This window comes from Nomascus leucogenys, chromosome 5 (genome assembly GCF_006542625.1).
Source record: "Nomascus leucogenys isolate Asia chromosome 5, Asia_NLE_v1, whole genome shotgun sequence".
Taxonomy (NCBI): Eukaryota; Metazoa; Chordata; class Mammalia; order Primates; family Hylobatidae; genus Nomascus; species Nomascus leucogenys.
In genome coordinates this window covers 48,561,327-48,583,000 of record NC_044385.1, presented here as the reverse complement: position 1 = coordinate 48,583,000, position 21,674 = coordinate 48,561,327, and the positions used below count along the sequence as shown (strand labels likewise).

At 37.4% G+C, this 21,674-nt stretch overlaps 1 protein-coding gene across 1 annotated transcript in view; it reads left to right on the top strand.

Annotated features, from left to right (window-relative positions):
- PPP2R5A (protein phosphatase 2 regulatory subunit B'alpha) overlaps positions 1-21,674 on the top strand; it is a 75,690-nt gene that overhangs the window by 40,248 nt on the left and 13,768 nt on the right. The window contains exons 2-5 of the mRNA XM_012506803.2: positions 1,105-1,301; positions 5,759-5,860; positions 17,696-17,788; positions 21,292-21,422. Coding sequence (XP_012362257.1) covers positions 1,105-1,301; positions 5,759-5,860; positions 17,696-17,788; positions 21,292-21,422 — 523 coding nt within the window. The remainder of the gene's footprint in view (positions 1-1,104; positions 1,302-5,758; positions 5,861-17,695; positions 17,789-21,291; positions 21,423-21,674) is intronic.

The window sequence follows — 21,674 nt, the reverse complement described above, 5'->3', positions numbered from 1 at the left end:
AGGCTGGTCTCGAACTCCTGACCTCAAGTGATCTGCCCGCCTTGGCCTCCCAAAGTGCTGGGATTACAGGTGTGAGCCACTGTGCCTGGCCGTTGGTTCCTGCTTTTAGTTGAGGGGTGCTGAATATGTAAAATATAATTGCTGTAAAGCACAGTAAATACTATAACAGAGATATGCACCTAAAACACATTTGGGTAAAAGTGGATAAACCAACCAATTTAGCTTCAGTACCATAAGGAAAGCTGAAAACTGTACTCCAGCCCAGGAGACAGAACAAGACTTTGTCTCAAAAAAATAAAAATTAAAAAAAAAAGAAGGGACTTATGCTGAAACTTTATAAGTAGGTAGTGTTCCCAGAGTGGGAATGTGGGAAGAAGGGCATTCCAGACAGAGGAAACATTGTGTAATCTTCAGGGAACTGCAGAAAGTATGGTTTAACCAAAATGAAGAGGCATGTTGGAAAGGGTTGAGAGATGACTCTTGGCAGTAGACAGCTGTACTTTGTATATAGCCCAGAGGAGTTTGAACTTTATTATTGAATTATTGGAGTATCATTGAAAAACATGGAACTTGAACATACCAATTCTCATTTTGGCAAGATTTTGAGGTGGTTTGGAGGGTGAGTCAGGAGTGGTAATGGTTATGGGACCAGATAAGAGGAGCAATTAGAATATCATTGCTGTAGTCCAGATGAGGCACGGTGAGAATCTGAAATGGCAGTGGGAATGACAAGGATAGATCTCAAATATGTTAAAGACACTGAATCAATAACATTTAATGATTAGCTGGGCATGGTGGCACATAATCTCCACTACTCTGGAGGCTGAGGCAGGAGGATCACATGAGCCTAGGAGTTTGAGTCTATCTTGGGCAATGTAGCAAGACCACATTTCTTTAAAAAAATTTTTTAATGATTGATTGTGAGTAATGAGAGAGAGAGAAGAGTCCAGTATAAATCCCTGAATGATGGGGTTAGATGGGCACATTTCTCACTAGATTTTTGGAAAGTTTTACATATGTGAATAGCTTCTACAAAATTAATAAATATATAAAAGTAACTTCTGAGTAGGTTATTTCTAAGTTTTTCTTTATTTTTATTTATAGATGCCACTTCAAATGAACAACAAGAGCTTTTCTGTCAGAAGTTGCAGCAGTGTTGTATACTGTTTGATTTCATGGACTCTGTTTCAGACTTGAAGAGCAAAGAAATTAAAAGAGCAACACTGAATGAACTGGTTGAGTATGTTTCAACTAATCGTGGTGTAATTGTTGAATCAGCGTATTCTGATATAGTAAAAATGGTAAGCCTCTAGAATTATGTTCCTCAGATTTATGTAAATTTAAGATCTGAGGTATAATAATGAATTAATGAGACTGATTTTAAATAAATATACAATAATTAATACATCCCCCAAATTTTAGAAAACAGTTCATATCCCATCCATTCCAATGATACCATCATTGTGTATACAAGTTTGGGAATTGAGAGTCATAGTGGCTGGTGGCTCCCATATTGGATAGTGCAGATCTAGAGCTTAAGAGAAGGATTTAGGCCTGGGATGATACAGATTGATAGGTAATTAATGTCATGGAGGTGAATAGTTACTGAGAACTTTTATTTTTATTTATTTTTGAGACGGAGTCTCGCTCTGTAGCCCAGGTTGGAGTGCAGTGGTGTGATCTCAGCTCACTGCAACCTCTGCCTCCCAGGTTCAAGCAGTTCCCTGCCTCAGCCTCCTGAATAGCTGGGATTACAGGTGCCCACCACCACGCCCAGTCAATTTTTGTATTTTCAGTAGAGATGGGGTTTCACCATCTTGGCCAGGCTATTCTTAAACTCCTGACATCATGATCCACCCGCCTCAGCCTCTGAAAATGCTTGGATTATAGGCGTGAGCCACCATGCCCGGCCATTACTAAGAACTTGTAAAGGGGAAAGGGAAGACCAGTGAAAGACTAGGGATCTCCACATTTAAGCAGTGGGTAAGGGAGTCAGGTATAACACTTTAATTGAAAGTCAGGATCTTTAAGAAGTTATAATATCTGATGTGAAAAAAAACTACAGCCAACTTTACGGAAGCAAGGTTGTTTAGGATGCTTGCTGTTAATTAGTAATTCAACCTTATTTTCTATCAAACAGTAGGATTTTGTTTAGTATTTGTGATTTTTTTTAAATTTTATTGTATACTAACAAAATATAAAAATTCAGGCTAGTGCAGTGGCTCGCTTATGCTTGTAAACCCAGCACTTTGGGAGGCTGAGGTGGGAGAATCACTTGAGGCCAAGAGTTCAAGACCAGCCTGGCCAGCATAGCAAGGACCCACCTCTACAAAAAGTACTAAAAATAAAAATAAAAAAATTAGCCAGGCATGGTGGCATGAGCCTTTAGTAAAGGCCCAGCTACTCAGGAGGCTGAGCGGAGAGGATCGCTTGAGCCCAGGAGTTCAAGACTGAAGTGAGCCATGATCACCACTGCATTCCAGCCTGGGTTGACAGAGCAACACCTTGTCTCAAAAAAAATAAGTAAAAAAATCCAGTTGGACTAATTAGAGAGTTGCTGAGTACATAATTTAAACTTAGAGTATTGAAGCTAAAAGCAAATATAAATATAACCTACAGTTGCCTTCATTTCTTTCCCCTTGCCTAATATATGTTCTTGGGGAAGAACCAAATGTGTAGTAGGAAATATGTTTGCCCCTACTATAGTGATTGGGTTTCCTTTCATCACTCTGTAGTAGAAGACCTCTCAAAAGGAATTAGGAAATTTTTGATTGTTGGTTTTTTTTTTTCTTTAAAGAGAATAAAAGCCTTCAAAAAAAATTTTTTTTTTTTTTGGAGACAGAGTTGGCTGGGCACAGTGGCTCACGCCTGTAACCCCAGCACTTTGGGAGGCCAAGGCGGGTTGATCACCTAAGGTCAGGAGTTTGAGAACAGCCTGGCCAACATGGTGAAACCCCATCTCTGCTAAAAATACAAAAATTAGCCAGGTGTGGTGGTGGGTGCCTGTAATCCCAACTACTTGGGAGGCTGAGGCCGGAGAATTGCTTGAACCTGGGAGGCGGAGGTTGCAGTGAGCCAAGATTGTGCCACTGCACTCCAGGCTGGGCGACAGAATGAGACCCTGTCTCAAAAAAAAAAAAAAAAGAGAGTGTCTCTCTTTTCCCAGGCTGGAAGGCTGGAGTGCAGTGGCATAATCATAGCTCACTGCAGCCTTGACCTCCTGGGCACAAGCTATCCTCCTGCCTAAGCCTCCTGAGTAGGTAGAACTACGAGCATGCACCACCATGCCCGATTAATTTTTTCATTTTTTTTTTTTTTTTTTTAGAGGTGGAGCCTTGCTTATTGCCCAGGCTGGTCTCAAACTCCTGACCTCAAGCAGTCCTCCTGTCTTGGCCTCCCAAAGTGCTAGGTTTACATGCATGGGCCACCATGTCCAGTCTCAAAAAAATTTAAAGATTAGCTATAGAGAGAACATTAATCAAAATGAAATTGGCTTAAACTCCCACAGAGACAGTAAAAGGAAGTGATAGTTTGAGAACATAAATACTAAATATTGATGGACTTTTTCAATTTTTTTTTTTATCATTTAAAAAGTTCAGGGAGAAAAAGCAGTATTTCCTACTGTTACTGATTGCAAATGGCTTATATTCAGGAATTTTTAAAGTCCTGGGAATTAATCTGTAAAATTGTTGACAGATATTGAAAGTCTCTAATATTTGAGTCAAATTTGCTATATACTAAAAAATTACAGGATTTAATTTCTTTGCCCAAGTAAAAAGGTGTGTGTTTGTTGTTGCTTTCTTAAATATTTTGATTTCTGTGGGCACATAGTAGGTATATATTGTTGGTTTCTTAAAAATTTATGAGTACTTAATTTAATATCTAAGTAATACTTGAGTCATCTTACCCATTTAGACTCTTGAAGCTCTTCTGAATATTTGTTATATACAGTTAATTTTATTAGTGGCTACAAGGTTAACTTTCTTTTACTACTGACAATAATAAGTATGATCTCAAGGACAAATTCTACGCTCTTGTGAAATAGATTTCTTTTCAAATTATATCGATGGCTTGCTGCTACTCTTTGTGAAATTGATGTCCATCAAACTGTTTATTGGCTTTGCCCTCAAGTACTGGCTTTGAGTTCTGGCTGATCAAATTTTAGGTTATTACTTACTAAGTCTTATGGTTACAGTAATTGACTGTTAGCAGTTAATTTGTGTACCAAAGATGCTACTTCATAAGAATAGTTGGGAATTTGCTTGCAATTCCTTGTCTTGTCCTCTACCTCTGGAATAGTTTATCTCAAAATGATCAACCCCTTAGTATTTGGGCCTTAAATGTTTATTAAACTACTTGGTCTGTCAGTCTGTTCATTATTCTTAAAAAAATTGTAGACTAGGACCACAGTCTATCCTTTGCTAGAGAAAAAGGATATATATTTACCTTGGTACTAAGATAATGCAAAGCATGAAATTATAAATACCATATTTCACTGGATCTAAAATGAAGCACATCCTGATTTCAAGGTGGTTAATATGTTTTTTAAAAGTCTCAAAGTAGATGAAATACAGTAAATTAAATCATCAAAAGGTATTATAAACACATTTATAATAACAGTGAAGGCATTCTACCCTCGCTCACCTCTCTCTTAGTGTGGTATGTATGTATAAGAACGGAGAGATTTTACCAAACTCTGAGTTACAAGACAAGTATAGAATATGGCCATGTTGGAATAGGGGAGGAATTGTAGAAAGATGAAATGAATCAAAGATAAGTAGAATTAGTAACTTTTTCCCTCGAATTCCCTGTCCTGTACTCCCTTCCTCTATATTCTCCCTTTCCCTTCTTTCTTTTTTTTTTTTTTTTAGAGACAGGGTCCAGCTCTGTCACCCAGGCTAGAGTGCAGTGGTATGATCTCGGCTCACTGCAACCTCCGCCTCCTGGGCTCAGGTGATTCTCCTGCCTCAGCCTCCCCGGTAGTTGGGACCCCAAGTGTGCACCACCATGCCTGGCTAATTTTTGTGTTTTTGTAGAGATGGGGTTTCACCATGTTGCCCAGGCTGGTCTTGAACTCCTGACCTCAGACAGTCTGCCCCCTCGGCCTCCCAGAGTGCTGGGATTACAGGTGTGAGCCACTTCGCCTGGCCCCCTCTTTCTTTTTTTTTTTTTTTTTTTTTTTTGAGACGGAGTCTTGCTCTGTCGCTCAGGCTGGAGTGCAGTGGCGCAATCTCGGCCCACTGCAAACTCCGCCTCCCGGGTTCACGCCATTCTCCTGCCTCAGCCTCTCCGAGTAGCTGGGACTACAGGCGCCCGCCACCACGCCCGGCTAATTTTTTGTATTTTTAGTAGAGACGAGGTTTCACCGGTTTCACCGTGGTCTCGATCTTTTGACCTCGTGATCTGCCCGCCTCGGCCTCCCAAAGTGCTGGGATTACAAGCGTGAGCCACCGCGCCCGGCCTCCCTCTTTCTTTTTAAGCAAAATTCGGAAAGAACAATTTATAATTTAAAGAAGATGAATCCAGAGGTTGTCTGTAATCTTCACGAGCTTAGGTTTGAGGAAGTCAAGAGTTATTGGATAGAGAAAAGAGAGAAACAAACACCTGCTTTCTTTGTATCTTGAAGAGGTTTATAGATTTTGAACTAAGCTTACAGCTATAACTTTTTTCTTAAAGTGATCTTTAAAATATTTCGTTTTGAATTGTCCAATTCAATTACACATACAACAAAGAACGTAAGATTATTTTTTCTTTACAGATCAGTGCTAACATCTTCCGTACACTTCCTCCAAGTGATAATCCAGATTTTGATCCAGAAGAGGATGAACCCACGCTTGAGGCCTCTTGGCCTCACATACAGGTATGGAACATAATTACGTGTTGGCAGTTTTTATATTTATGCTATTCTGCAGAAATCATGGTTTTCTCATTTAGATTCTGAGTGTGTGTATAAAATATTTGACTTTTATGGTTTTCTTAACATTACTTTCTTTCATGCAAATAGTTTTTCAATGTTTTTTCATTGTAATAAAATACACTTAACATATATTTACCATTTAAGCCATTTTAAAGTGTACAATTCAGTGGCACAAAGTACATTTGCCATGTTGTACAACCCATCACCACTCTTTAATTCTGTAACTTTTCTATCACCCCAAATGGAAACCCCATTGGCATTTAGCACTCACGGCCCGTTCCGCTCTCTTTACAGCCCCTGAGAACTACTATTCTGCTTTCTGTCTCTGGATTTGCCTATTCTGGATACTTCATATAAGTGAAATTATGTAATATGTGGGCTTTCGTTTCTGGGTTCTTTCAGTTAGCATGTTTTCAAGGTTCATAAATGTAGTCCGTACCAATACTTCATTCCTTTTTATGGATGAATTATTCCATTGTATGGATATACCACATTTGTTTATCCACTTACCAGTTGATGGACATTTAAATTATTTCCATGATTTGGCTATTGTGAATAGAGCTGTTATGAACAGTTCTATCTATAAGTTTTTGTTTGAACCCATAAATTTTTTTTTTTATTGTACTTTAAGTTTTAGGGTACATGTGCACAATGTGCAGGTTTGTTACATATGTATCCATGTGCCATGTTGGTGTGCTGCACCCATTAACTCATCATTTAGCATTAGGTGTATCTCCTAATGCTATCCCTCCCCCCTCCCCCAACCCCACAACAGTCCCCAGAGTGTGATGTTCCCCTTCCTGTGTCCATGTGTTCTCATTGTTCAGTTCCCACCTACGAATGAGAACATGCGGTGTTTGGTTTTTTGTCCTTGCGATAGTTTACTGAGAATGATGATTTCCAGCTTCATCCATGTCCCTACAAAGGACATGAACTCATCATTTTTATGGCTGCATAGTATTCCATGGTTTATATGTGCCACATTTTCTTAATCCAGTCTATTGTTGTTGGACATTTGGGTTGGTTCCAAGTCGTTGCTGTTGTGAATAGTGCCACAATAAACGTACGTGTGCATGTGTCTTTATAGCAGCATGATTTATAGTCCTTTGGGTATATACCCAGTAATGGGATGGCTGGGTCAAATGGTATTTCTAGTTCTAGATCCCTGAGGAATCGCCACACTGACTTCCACAATGGTTGAACTAGTTTACAGTCCCACCAACAGTGTAAAAGTGTTCCTATTTCTCCACATCCTCTCCAGCACCTGTTGTTTCCTGACTTTTTAATGATGGCCATTCTAACTGGTGTGAGATGATATCTCATTGTGGTTTTGATTTGCATTTCTCTGATGGCCAGTGATGATGAGCATTTTTTCATGTGTCTTTTGGCTGCATAAGTGTCTTCTTTTGAGAAGTGTCTGTTCATGTCCTTCGCCCACTTTTTGATGGGGTTGTTTTTTTCTTGTAAATTTGTTTGAGTTCATTGTAGATTCTAGATATTAGCCCTTTGTCAGATGAGTAGGTTGCGAAAATTTTCTCCCATTTTGTAGGTTGCCTGTTCACTCTGATGGTAGTTTCTTTTGCTGTGCAGAAGCTCTTTAATTAGATCCCATTCGTCAATTTTGGCTTTTGTTGCCACTGCTTTTGGTGTTTTAGGCATGAAGTCCTTGCCCATGTCTATGTCCTGAATGGTATTGCCTAGGTTTTCTTCTAGGGTTTTTATGGTTTTAGGTCTAACATGTAAGTCTTTAATCCATGTTGAATTAATTTTTGTATAAGGTGTAAGGAAGGGATCCAGTTTCAGCTTTCTACATATGGCTAGCCAGTTTTCCCAGCACCATTTATTAAATAGGGAATCCTTTCCCCATTGCTTATTTTTGTCAGGTTTGTCAAAGATCAGATAGTTGTAGATATGCGGCGTTATTTCTGAGGGCTCTGTTCTGTTCCATTGATCTGTATCTCTGTTTTGGTACCAGTACCATGCTGTTTTGATTACTGTAGCCTTGTAGTATAGTTTGAAGTCAGGTAGCATGATGCCTCCAGCTTTGTTCTTTTAGGTTAGGATTGACTTGGTGATGCAGGCTCTTTTTTGGTTCCGTGTGAACTTTAAAGTAGTTTTTAATTGAACCCATCAATTTTTATACATTATGTTTTTCTTTTCTTTTCTTCTTTTTTGAGACGGGGTCTGGTTCTGTCACCCAGGCTGGAGTGGAGTGGAGTGACGTGATCTCAGCTCACTGCAACCTCTGCCTCCTGGGCTCAAGCCATCCTCCCACCTCAGCTTCCTAAGTAGCTGCAAGTACAGATGTGTGTTACTACACCTGCTAATTTTTGTATTTTTAGTAGAGATGGGGTTTTGCCATGTTGCCCAGGCTGGTTTCGAACACCTGAGCTCAAGCACCCACTTGGTTCCCAAAGTGCTGGGATTACAGGTGTGCACAACCACACCTGGCTCAAAATATTTTCTAATTTCCTATGTGATTTTTCTTTTGACCCATTAGTTATTTAGGACTGTGTTAATTTCTACCTATTTGTGACTTTCCTAGATTTCCTTGTTATTAATTTCTAATTTTATTCCAGTATGTTTGGAGAATATACTTTTTTCTTAAAGTTTTTCTTTTTTACTGCCTCTGTAATTGCAGAATGGAGAATATATTTTGTATGATTTCAATCCTTTTAAACTTACTGAGATTTATTTAGTGGCTTAACATACAGTCTGTCCTGGAGTATGTTTCATGTGTGCTTGAGATGAATGTGTGTTCTGTTGCTGTTGAGTACAGTGTTCTGTAGAAGTCTGTTAGGTCTGGTTGATTTATGGTGCTGTTTAAGTCTTCTGTTTCCTCGTTAATCTTCTGTCTGTTGTTATTTTAAAGGGGGACTGAAGTCTCTATTTTCTGTTTCTCTCTTCATTTCTGTAAGTTTTTGCTTCATGTATTTTAGGACCCTGTTGATAAATGTATATAACTTTATAATTGTTATATATTCTTCATAGATGGCCCTGAAAAGGTCCTTTGTCTCTATTCACAATTTCTGTGTTAATTTTGTCTGATACTAGTATAGCCACTCCAGCTCTCTTTTGGTTACTCATGGTATGATATATCATTTCCATCCTTTTACTTTTAATCTATTTGAATCTAAAGTGTGTCTCTTATAAACAGCATGCAGTTGGGTCATTTTTTGAGAATAATTTCTATAGTCCTGCCTTTTTGATTAGTATGTTTGACCATTTATATTTAATGTAATTACTGATAAGGTGGGCTTTACAACTGCCATTTTGCCATTTGTTTTCTGTGACTTATGTCTTTTTTATTCCTCCACTTTTCCATTACTCCTTTTTGTGTTAAATAGGTATTTTCTAGGGTGCCATTTTCATTCCCTTGTTTCTTTAACTATATGTTTTGACTTTTTCTTTTCTTTTTTCCTTTCCTTTCCTTTCCTTTCCTTTCCTTTCCTTCCCTTCCCTTCCCTTCCCTTCCTTCCTTCTTTCTTTCTCTCTCTTTCTCTCTTTTTCTGTTTCTCTCTCTCTCTCTCTCTCTCCTGGGGATTACAGTTAGCATTCTGAAACAATCTAGTTTGGTTTAATACTAACTTAATTTCAATAGTATACAAAACTTTGGCCCAGTATACATCCATTCACTCTCCACTTTTTTGTGGTATTGTCATACAAATTATGCCTTTACACATCATATGCCCACCAACACAGTTTTGCAGTAATTGCTTTATGCAGTTGGCCTTGTAAAGGAGGAAAGTAAGAGTTATAAATAAAAATACATTTATACTGCCTTTTATTATATTTACTTATGTATTTATCTTTACATGTGCTCTTTATTTTTCTTTGTGGATTTGAGACACTGTATGGCGTCCTTTTATTTCTTCAAAAGCCTGAAGGAATTTTTTTTTTTTTTTTTTTTTTTGAGAAGGAGTCTCGCTCTGTTGCCCAGGCTGGAGTGCAGTGGTGCGATCTCGGCTCACTGCAAGCTCTGCCTCCTGGGTTCACACCATTCTCCTGCCTCAGCCTCCTGAGTAGCTGGGACTACAGGCGCCTGGCTAATTTTTTGTATTTTCAGTAGAGACAGGGTTTCAGTGTGTTAGCCAGGATGGTCTCTTATCTCCTGACCTCATGATCTGCCCACTTCAGCCTCCCACCTGAAGGAATTTCTTTAGTATTTCTTGTAGGGCAGGTTGGCTAATGACAAATTCTTTCAGTGTTTATCTGGGAATGTCTTAATTTCCTCTTCATTTTTGAAGGAGAGTTTTGCTGGATGTAGAATTCTTGGCTAACAGTCTTTTTCTTTCAACACTTTGAACATGTCATCCCATTTGTCTTCTTATGTCCATGGTTTTCTGATAAAAAGTTAGCCATTAATCTTATGGAGGATCTCATCATGTATGTGAAAAGTCGTTTTTCTCTTGCTGCTATAAACGTTATCTCTTTGTCTTTAAGTTTTGTCAGTTTGATTATGATGTATCTAGGTGTGGATCTTCTTGACTTTATTCTACCTGTTGTTTATTGAGTTACAATTAGAATTCATTATGTAAACTAATATTTTTCATAATCTTTGATTTATTTTTGGTCATCATTCAAATATTTTTCCACCCTTTTTCTCTCATCTTCTGGGACTCCCATTTATGTGTATGTTGCTATACTTGATGGTGTCCCACAGGTCTCTGGAGCTCTGTTCAATTTTCTTCACTTATATATGGATTCTAGGTATTAAGGCCAATTAATTTGCTGATTTAAAAAAAAATTTTGCATGTACTTATATTTTGTAGTGACGTTTACATTTTCTGTTATTATAAAAAGATGAGAGAGGCCAGGCATGGTGGCTTACGCCTGTAATCCCAGCACTTTGGGAGGCCGAGCTGGGCGGATCACCTGAGGTCAGGAGTTCGAGACCAGCCTAACATGGAGAAACCTCATCTGTACTAAAAATACAAAATTAGCCAGGCATGGTGGCACGTGCCTGTAATCCCAGCTACTCAGGAGGCTGAGGCAGGAGAATCGCTGGAACCCAGGAGGCGGAGGTTGTGGTGAGCCGAGATTGCGCCATTGCACTCCAGCCTGGGCAACAAGAGAGAAACTCCATCTCAAAAAAAAAAAAAAAAAAAAAGATGAGAGAAAGAAAATTACATTCTATATCGTTTGGGATACTTTATTCAATAGTCTGCCTCATTATTTATTAATTTATTCATTCTGTGTAGCACCTATACATACAAATAAAATGGAGCGGAGTCCTAGGATTAGTGAGAGCTGCTAACAGTTTTAAGATCTTTCAGCACATTAGAGCTTACAGAACTAGAAAATCCAAAGTGGTAAATTATGTTTTAATAGAACTGTACACAAGTTTATCTGAAATTTTGTTCCATAGTTGGTGTAAAATTAATAATGCTGTATTTGAAATGCAAAGGTTTTACAAATTCTCATTAGCTGATAAGTTGATAAGCTGATAATGAAAAATTCTCATTAGCTGATTTTTTAATCAGATGTAATTGAATAGTCTGAAAAAGACCCCTTGGTCTTTGAATTTTTAAAAGTGAAGAAAGTGTTTTCATTAGAATATATTTATATGCTCATGGAAAGTAACAGTGGAAATTGAGCCAAGTAGACAATATGCATTCCATTTTTAACTGGTATGATTTGAGGTTTTATTTAAATTCCGTGAAACCAGTGGTTCTTAACATTTTAGGAGGTGGTAAGTTGCTTTCAAAATATGATTTTTTCTTTTTTTATTTATGTATTTATTTATTTTTGAGATGGAGTCTCACTCTGTTGCCCAGGTTGGAGTGCAGTGGCGTGATCTCGGCTGACTGCAACCTCCACCTCCCAAGTTCAAATGATTCTCCTGCCTCAGTCTCTTGAGTATCTGGGACTACAGGTGCTTGGCACCATGCCCAGCTAATTTTTGTATTTTTAGTAGAGACGAGGTTTCAGCATGTTGGCCAGGCACGTCTTGAACTCAGACCTCAAGTGATCCATCCACCTCAGCCTCCCAAAGTGCTGGGATTACAGGCATGAGCCACTGTGTCCAGCCACAATACGATTTTTGAGAAGTAGTTCTCTCAAGACAAATTCCCAGAGATACAAGAAATTCTCATTCATCTATGGTCCCTTGATTAAAAGGCTCTGCCCTAGATATATATGTTTATAGTTAAAAAATCTTTCTGAAAACCAAAATTTCTAGAAACCAAAATTTGGCATACAGTTTTTAAATTTGGCAATTAAATAGTCTAAGGACATCAGAAACTGGTAGATACTAAAGGACCTGATTTATAGGATTTGTCAATATATTGTAGCTACATTATTAATCATCTTGAGTGTTTTTAGATGGAATATTAAAACTACTCTGACAAATCAGATTATAGGGAATTGTAGCACTGAAGAAATTTGCTCAGTGAAAGTTTCTTCTGTATTATAATGTGCGCTTAACTCACCTGGAATTCTTTTGTTTCGTACTAAAAGTTTACGTTTTACATTTAGCTTATGAGATCCTAGATGCTAGAAATTAATTTGTTAGGGTGGAAAATAAACATTAGTTGTTAATGAGGGAGAGTAATTACAAGTAATCGCAAAACCTTTCAAGCCTTTGTTTCCCCCACCCTTTTCATGAATTTTCTAAACATGTGCTAATACAAGTTTACCTCTTTTTACTTACTCTTACACTGTAATGGAAATACGAATGAGCAATGGAATAATGGAATAAAAAGAGATAAAAGAAAGGAACACAAGGAAGGTCATTTCAGTATTAGGGGATTGGTTGTATCTTCTAATTTATTAAGTGTAGTATTATATGGTAACTTAATGTACAACAGTTTTAAATTATTTTCTCATTTCTTTCCTAAGTATTATTGCTTTCTATTTATTGAAGATGAACAATATATTAATTTTCTGCACTTTTAGATAATTAGGACACTTGGCTGCTGTACTAGCCTGGAATACAGGCAGATTGTGTATTTTCACTTTCTTTTATTAATTACTTTAGTGGCACAGATAATTAAGATTTAATTATGTAGGATAGTGCCTAGAACATAGACCTTTTTAGGAATAAGTTGTATTTTAGGGATTAGAAGGCTTTTCTCTCTGGGCAATATAATTAGAAATTTAAACTAGCAACATACATATTTTACAATGTACACCTTTACATTCAAATAACTCTTGGCCATATACTATATTTTAAATATTTTCATGGGCCAAGAATCCAAAATGGTAGGAATCATAGCCTAATGCACTAACTTTATAGGCACAAAAATAAAAAGGAATATCTTTTATATAAGGTTGAGAAATACTTTTATTGCTTTGGCCTTTTTAATTGTGAATAGTTATTATCTTTTTAGTTCTTATGGATAAAAGAGCAGAGGGAAAAAACCTAGGCTGACTGTATTTAAACTATTCAAGGTTTATGCAGAATCTATTGTTTTCACAAGGATTACAGAGAAAAACAGATTCTTAAAAAAACTAAGATTTTGTTAATGTTTACCTTACCCCAGGCAATGTTCTTTTTGGGTGCTTAATATATAATATCTCATATAGTTGACTATGCATTAATTTTTGTATAATTCTTTTATATATTAAATCAATTAAAAACCTTATTTACGTTTCCTCTTAATAGAGGTTGGAAAACATTGGTCACCTGTATTACTTGAAAGCAGCCTCTTAGGTACTTGTAGATCTTTAAAGTTTGCTTCTCAGTCTTTGCCTCTCTGACCCAAACATTTCTATTCCTTTAGCTTTTTGTATAGGTCTTATTTTTCAGATACTTTAATCATCCATGCTGTTTTCTGTTGGAACTTCTCCCAAGTCTTTTTAATGGTGAAAACCAGAATTTTGTATGTTTTATTTTAACTTCCTTAGGAAAGTCATGGTCAGAACTGAGTAGAATAGTAAGATTACACTCCTCAATTCCCTATACTTTTTAGTTATCTTTCACTTTTTAGGGTATTTTTGGTGTACAGAAGTAGAAGGACTAGCCATACATTGAACACAGGTGAAGTTTGTCATTTTATTTAGTGAACTGAATTCATTGGTGAAGTGCCTGTTTTTCTTGGCAACACTGTTTCTTAGATTCTTGGAGCAAGTTATTTGTATAGAAGACCATAGAAGGCTGGGCGCAGTGGCTCAACGTGCACTTTGAGAGGCTGAGGCAGGTGGATCATGAGGTCAGAAGGATCACGAGGTCAGGAGTTCAAGACCAGCCTGAACAACATGGTGAAACCCCGTCTCTACTAAGAATACAAAAATTAGCCAGGCATGGTGGCGCACGCCTCTAATCCCAGCCACTCAGGAGGCTGAGGCAGGAGAATGGCTTGAACCCAGGAGGCGGAGGTTGCAGTGAGCTGACATCGCACCATTGCACTCCAGCCTGGGCAACAAAGCAAGACTCTGTCTAAAAAAAAAAGAAAGAAAATAAGACCATAGAAAAACTTCAGTCACTACATAGAAACACAGCCTCTTAACAAATGTGATTTTCATTCATTCAGTAAGCATCTGTTGTGTGTCAAGCATTTTTGTGAACATTGAGGGTAAAGTAATGAACTAAGCAAAATCCCTTACATCCTAGCAGAGAAGAACAAAATAATAGTAAAATAATTGGCATACATTCTATGTTAGGGTGTGATACATTTTTTAAAATGTAGGATGGAGTATATAGAGAGTGACACTGGGACAGGATAAATTTTATAGAAGCATAATCTCGATTATTCCATTTTGAAGATTTCCAGCTCTGTAGATCACTAGTGTTTCGTCTACCTCTATTTGGGATAACTATTCATCATTTTTATTTACTTATTTATTTTTCTGAGATGGAGTTTTGCTCTTGTTGCCCAGGCTGGAGTGCAATGGAGTGATCTCGGCTCACTGCAACCTCTGCCTCTCAGGTTCAAGCGATTCTCCTGCCTCAGCCTCCCAAGTAGCTGGGATTACAGGCATGCGCCACCATGTCTGGCTAATTTTGTATTTTTAGTAGAGACGGGATTTCTCCATGTTGGCCAGGCTGGTCTGCAACTCCGGACCTCAGGTGATCCGCCCACCTCAGGCTCCCGAAGTGCTGGGATTACAGGTGTGAGCCACTGCACCCGGCCCTCAATACGTATTTAAGTAACTTTTTGTCATCATCTCTTTAGTGGTGCTAAGTTGGCGGCATAACAGCATTTTGCTGCTAATTTTGACTGATCACCTAATTTTTACTGTGTCAGGTAAATGATGTAGATGAAAACTATGAAAGAATTTATATGTGGTATTTGTGAATGGCACAGGTTTCAATTATATATATGGTTCAATTATATATATGGTTTAGAGAATTCAGTTTGAGAGAATTAGAGAATTCAGTTTGATTTGTAGCTTGATGTCATAAAAGTCTCCCATAGGACAGGCTATTACTCTGAAAACTATTAAGCCTTAAACCCTGTATTTCTGATGAAGATCTTAAGAAGGGAGAGTAGATAGGCTAATGCATGCCACATTTGGCTCATGTTTAATGTTTAACCTGATCCCACCTTATGATGGAATCTCCAGGGATTTGCATAAAGATTTGGAGTCTGTAATTCCATACCATCAGCCTATACCCTGCATTCTCTTCATTTCAAGACATGCTGCTTAAAAAAAATAAAAAAAGCCAGGCATAGTGGCTTACACCTTACCAGCACGTTAGGATGCTGAGGCGGGTGCATAGCTTGAGCCTGGTAGTTTGAGACCAGCCTGGGCAACGTGGTGAAACTCTGTCTCTAAAAATAAATAAATATATATATTTTTAAATCAAGACATGCTGCTACCTTTCTATAAAATAAAAGCCATCCTCTTCCTGAGGATCCAGAATCAAAACAAAGGATCCAGAATCAGAACAAATGCAGGGCTTAAGTTGCATATCCTCCTTAAAGCTTTTCCTACCTATTCCACAGTGATACAGCCTTTTTCTAAATAGCTCCTGCACTTATAGTCTGTGCCACATAATATAATTTTTGTGTAGTGAATGGGCTTTTTGAGCCATATCATCCCTAATGTCTGTTCATACTATACATAGCCCAGTACTGGACATGAAAATAGGCACTGAATGAATTAAGTTGTGCCATTAATGAAACTGCATAGCAGTCCATGAGACTGTGCTGACTTTTCAGAGCACTCTGTGATCAGTTTTGTGTATCTTTTTGCATGTGTATACCCCAAAGCAAAATTTATCTTTTATTTCTATTGTTTGATTAGAAAATTATCTATGAATAAAAACTTAAATTGCTATCAAGTTTTATTTCTTGTTATATCCTTAATTTATGATAAACACAAAATGTTAGGTAACATTAGACCAGATAAGCATCACTCCTTTTCCACAGTTGGGCAGAGATACATCAAGCAAAATTGTATTTGCTCAGATCCCCAAACTGTTGTTAGCCATAGACTGTTACTGAACTCACAGTCATAAAAATGTGTTGTTACTTGGTGAATGATAAGGCCTAGATCTGGTAGTGCTTTTGTTTGCTACAAGGTCTATTAATTTAATGTAGCAATCTTTCTTTTCCCTTTTTCTTTTCTTCCTTCTACATCTAACCTAACTGGCTACCTAAATGTTTATTGAATGACTGTTTTTGCTTTGGGATAGAATCCTCCTTTTTTATTTTTAGGGTGTTAAATTGATATAGTATTGTTTAATAGCTAATAAGGTCCATTTTGGGCTAAGTTTCTGCCTTTTTAAAGCTATTAGGTTACAATAAAAAAACTTTAGTCATATTTGCCTTCCTCCTTGAAAGCAGGTGTGATAGTGACAAGCTGAACCAAATATTTAATTCTGATTTGTGGTAGCAAGTGAACATTTGCTATTACGTATAGGTTGCTTGGCACTTTTATAGAAGGCCTGCTATGACTTCTAGTTTATTTGCTGTGGTTGGTACACAGACATTTCTTCCCTAGCCCTGTACTTATGTAATTTGGTTCATTATTTCTCAAGTGTGGATAGGATATGCTGGTTTTGATTTAATTAGTTTTCCCACTGTAGTTTTATAGAAAGACCAGAAGTTTTTCTTTTCCTTTCTTTTTAAAAATTAATGATACACTGCCTGTTTTATCTGGAGGTTGTTGACTCTGCATTTAAGAAACTCTGTAGTGATTATTAAATTGAGGTAGGTAGTAGTCCACTGGGAAGGAACATGTTCCTAGTGAGTATGGATTACAAAATAGGAATATATTTAATTAAGAAATATTTAATTTTATAGGCATTGTTCTTATTTTCTAGCTCCTGTAATTTAACGTTTTGCATCAAGTTATGTAAAGCAATAAATAAATCTCAAAGTTTATCCGCTTAGGAAACCAAATGGTGAATATATAGTTTCTGGGTTTAGTTTATTTATTTATTTATTTATTTTTGAGACAGAGTCTCACTCTGTTGCCCAGGCTGGAGTGCAATGGTACGGCACAATCACGGCTCACTGCAGCCTTGACTTCCAGACTCAAGCAATCTTCCTACCTCAGCCTCCCGGTGGCTGGGACAACAGATACACACCACCATGCCTGGCTAATTTTTTGATTATTTGTATAGACAGGAGTCTCACCATGTTGTCCAGGGTGGTTTCAGACTTCTGGGCTCAAGTAATTCTCCCACCTCAGCTTCCTAAAGTGTGTTGGGAGTACAGGTGTGAATTTTAAAAAAAAATTTTTTTTATCAACTGATTACATTTTATAATGAGATCTGAAATCTCCCTACTAAGTTGGTAAGACAAGATGTGTTTTTAATATGAAGTGATAATTTAGGGTAATATTCTGTAGCCATCATCTTAGCCTTTATTTGACTTTCTCTCATAGTTGGTATATGAATTCTTCTTGAGATTTTTGGAGAGCCCTGATTTCCAGCCTAGCATTGCAAAGCGATATATTGATCAGAAATTTGTACAACAGGTAAGGAACTCTTGTCTTAGATTCTCTTATATTCATCTTAGCAATGACTTATTAACTTATGATTAAAATAGTATAGTCTTTCAAAACTTTAATGGTTTAATTTGACAGCACTTAATATGCAAACAATTAGAATAAAAGTCGTTAGCTCTGAGAGTACAAGAGTATTTTTATCAAGGGTGAGAGTCTAATGAAGTTAATCAAATTATCCTATTTAATCCTAAATTATCAGTTATTTTATAAATACCAGAAAAACAAGCCTTTCTGCAGTATCTGAGAAAATTTGGTATGACCATTCAATCCAAGGGCAAATCTTTGTTTTACATTTGTAAGTCTTTGAACTTGACATATATTTTAAGCATTGGGACTTTGAAATGACGGGAAAAAAGGAATAGAATCATTGTGAGTAATCTGGGCTTTAGGTTCCTTTCCTGTCATTAAGTATCAATTACCTTTTCCTTTTTCTTTCCTCTTTGCACCTAAGCATCCCACCACCCAATTCCTAAACCACAGATAAAATGGAATCATTAAGAACATAAGGAGGTAGAGTTAATTGTGATGCCTTCTTTTCTTTTTATAAACTGCTTATTAGCTGTTATTTTTGGAACCTACATATTCACAATTTTTAAGAATATATTCATTTTATTTTCAAAACCTTTTCAAAAATTTAAAGGCCTCTTTTTTTTTTGAGAGGGAGTCTTGCTCTGTTGCCCAGACTGGAGCGCAGTGGTGCAACCTCAGCTCACTTCATCCTCCGCCTCCTGGGTTCAAGCGATTCTCCTGCCTCAGCCTCCCAAGTAGCTGGGACTACAGGCATGCACCACCATGCCCAGTTGATTTTTTTTTTCTATTTCTAGTAGAGACGGGGTTTCACCATGTTGGCTAGGCTGGTCTTGAACTCCTGCCCTCAAGGGATCCTCCCGCCTCAGCCTCCTAAAGTGCTGGGATTACAGGTGTGAGCCACTGCACTGGCCTAAAGGCCCCTTTTTAACTATATGGAATTGGCTGGCCCCAAAGAAAATTGTGAAGTAGACCAAACCTTTCTAGGCCTTTCTAGGCCTGAGTATGCAGGCCTCTTTAGGAATTTGATGCTGAGGCCAGGATTAAAATCATTGCAAGGACCTTTCCTACCCTTCAGACCACTTTGTATGTGCCCTATTGTAAAGATTCTAAGAATGTGAGTTTGGTATATTTAGAGCTGATTTTTGGTCATTCGTAACTACCCTTGACCTCATATAAAGTATTCTGACCTGTTGCTGTGAAGGATTGATAAATGAAGAACATTGTCAGCCTAAAATATTTCCTTCGACCATTGAAGTAGCTCTTCATAAAGAAATATTAGGTGTGTATTAACAGTAACATATACATTTTAGTCATGACTAAAAATTAGATTAAATGGAGTTATTTTGGTAATTGCAAATGAATGCCTGTTTATTTCCTTGTGCAGCTCTTGTGTGGGATACATTAGGGAGCTCTAGTAATGCCATATGAAATTGTATTTAATACAATAACAGGTTGAGGGGAACAATTGCCTTAGTGCTTTGTTAGTCTAGAGCTTGAGGTATTTAGGCTGCTGTATTATTTTGTGGTGTGAAGGGAGCAAAAAGCAAACTGGTGGGGCAGGATCTATTTTCTACCTTCTACTTTAAATGCCTGAATTATCTGAAAAGCTAGGGCCCAGTAATTGCTTTTAGCAGTTTATATGGCTGTTTTGCTCTTGTTGCCCAGGCTGGAGTGCAGTGGCTGGATCTTGGCTCACTGCAACCTCTGCCTCCCAGGTTCAAGCGATTCTCCTGGCTCAGCCTCCCAAGTAGCTGGGACTGCAAGTGAGCCGACATGCCTGCTAATTTTTGTTTGTACTTTTAGTAGAGACAGGGTTTTACTGTGTTGGCCAGGCTGCTATCAAATCCCTGACCTCAAGTGATCCGCCCGCCTTGGCCTCCCAAAGTGCTGGGATTACAGTTGAGAGCCACTTTGCCTGGCTGCCATTTTTAATTAGAATAATTTGATCTGAACTTACTAGATATATTAACAAAAATTCTCATACTCCATAGGTATTTTTTGCTGGAGTCTCATGAGGGCCTTAACAGCCTAGCAAACAAAGAATGGAAACTATGTCAGTTGTTTTGGGAGATATAAATATGACTTAAGTCATCCACTCTGGTTTCAGATGCATGTGTTAGCAATTGTATATAATTCAAAACAAAATGGAATAAGAACTTCTGATGAGGTTCAGAGCTTGCTATCTTTATTGTAATTATAAACACGAAAGTTCAGAACATAAAATTCCTTGACAGCTTTACAGATACTTGTACTCTAGAGAGAGTATTTTATATTTTTCTAAGAAAATCCAATGTTTAAAATACAGTATTTTTTTTTCGACAGGAGAAATTAAGTTTCTTTACCATTTTAAATGGAAATTTGAGATTTTGACTTTAACTTTTTCTAAAGTCTCTTATCTCAGGTTTTGCTGAAAAGTTGTGCAGAATATAGGAGCACACTCATTGGGCCAATTGAGGTATAGGAGAGTGCTGATTGTGGAACTGGTTTAAAATTTTTCAGCTATTTGCTAAGTTGAAAAATCTATGGGCTGGGCATAGTGGCCCACGCCTATAATCCTGGCACTTTGGGACACCGAGGAGGGTGGATCGCCTGAAGTCAGGAGTTTGAGACCAGCCTGGGCAACATGGTGAAACCCCGTCTCTACCAAAAAATACATAAATTAGCTGGGTGTGGTGGCATGCGCCTGTAGTCCCAGCTAGTTGGGAGGCTGAGGCAGGAGGATCTCGTGACCCCAGGAGGTCGAGGCTGCAGTGAGTTGTGATTGCATCACTATCCTCCAGTCTGGGCTACAGAGCAAGACTGTCTTAAAAAAAAAAAAAAAAATTGGCCTCCTCTTTTAGTCCAGTGTTATTTTATATATGATTTCTACTCTATTAGTATGTATCTGTCAATATTTTATCCTAATAACTGAATGTTAATTTTTCAAATGTTGGCATGGTAACTGTCTTGAATTTATTGTAAATTCACAAAAAGAAGTCTTAGTATGTGTACATCTTTCTAGTAAACTATAAATATACATGTACACATGGATATTTTTAAGACTATTTGATGACTTGCAATCTAAAAACTTAAACGATTTTCTATGTAGTTTTGACGATCAAAAAGCATTAAAAATCCCAAATTTTAACACTCCAAAATTGTGAGCCTCTTTAGTATTCAAGAGTAGGATTGAATTTTAAAATCAGTGGGAAGGTAAAGAAAAATCCACTTTTTGAAATATTTATATTTATTGTAAATGTCATATGTTGAAGTGAAATAAGTGAGAAGAAATATTTCCTAAGCTTTTCCTCAACTTCATTACTTAGCAAGAATAAAGTCAGTGTGGTAAGGAAGAACTCTAAAAAATTTTTAAAAGATGTCATGGATAATCTTTAAAATCAAAATTAGAATAAAGCTTTAGCTCAATTATTTTTTAAAAGTAATTTCTCAGATTTCTTTTAAAGCTCCTGGAGCTTTTTGATAGTGAAGATCCCAGAGAACGTGACTTCCTGAAGACTGTTCTGCACCGAATTTATGGGAAATTTCTTGGATTAAGAGCATTCATCAGAAAACAAATTAACAACATTTTCCTCAGGTAAGTTAATCATTTATTGTATATTGCACCTTTTCCTCCTACATATCTTCTTGTATTCAAGTTTTTATTTTTATTTGTTTTTTGAGACAGGGTCTCATTCTGTCATCCAGGCTGGAGTGCAGTGGTGAGAACATAGCTCATTGTAGCCCCCATCTCCCAGACTCAAGCAATCTTCCTCTCTCAGTCTGCCAAGTAGTGGGACTACAGATGTGCACCACCATGCCTGGCTAATTTTCTTGACTTTTAGTAGAG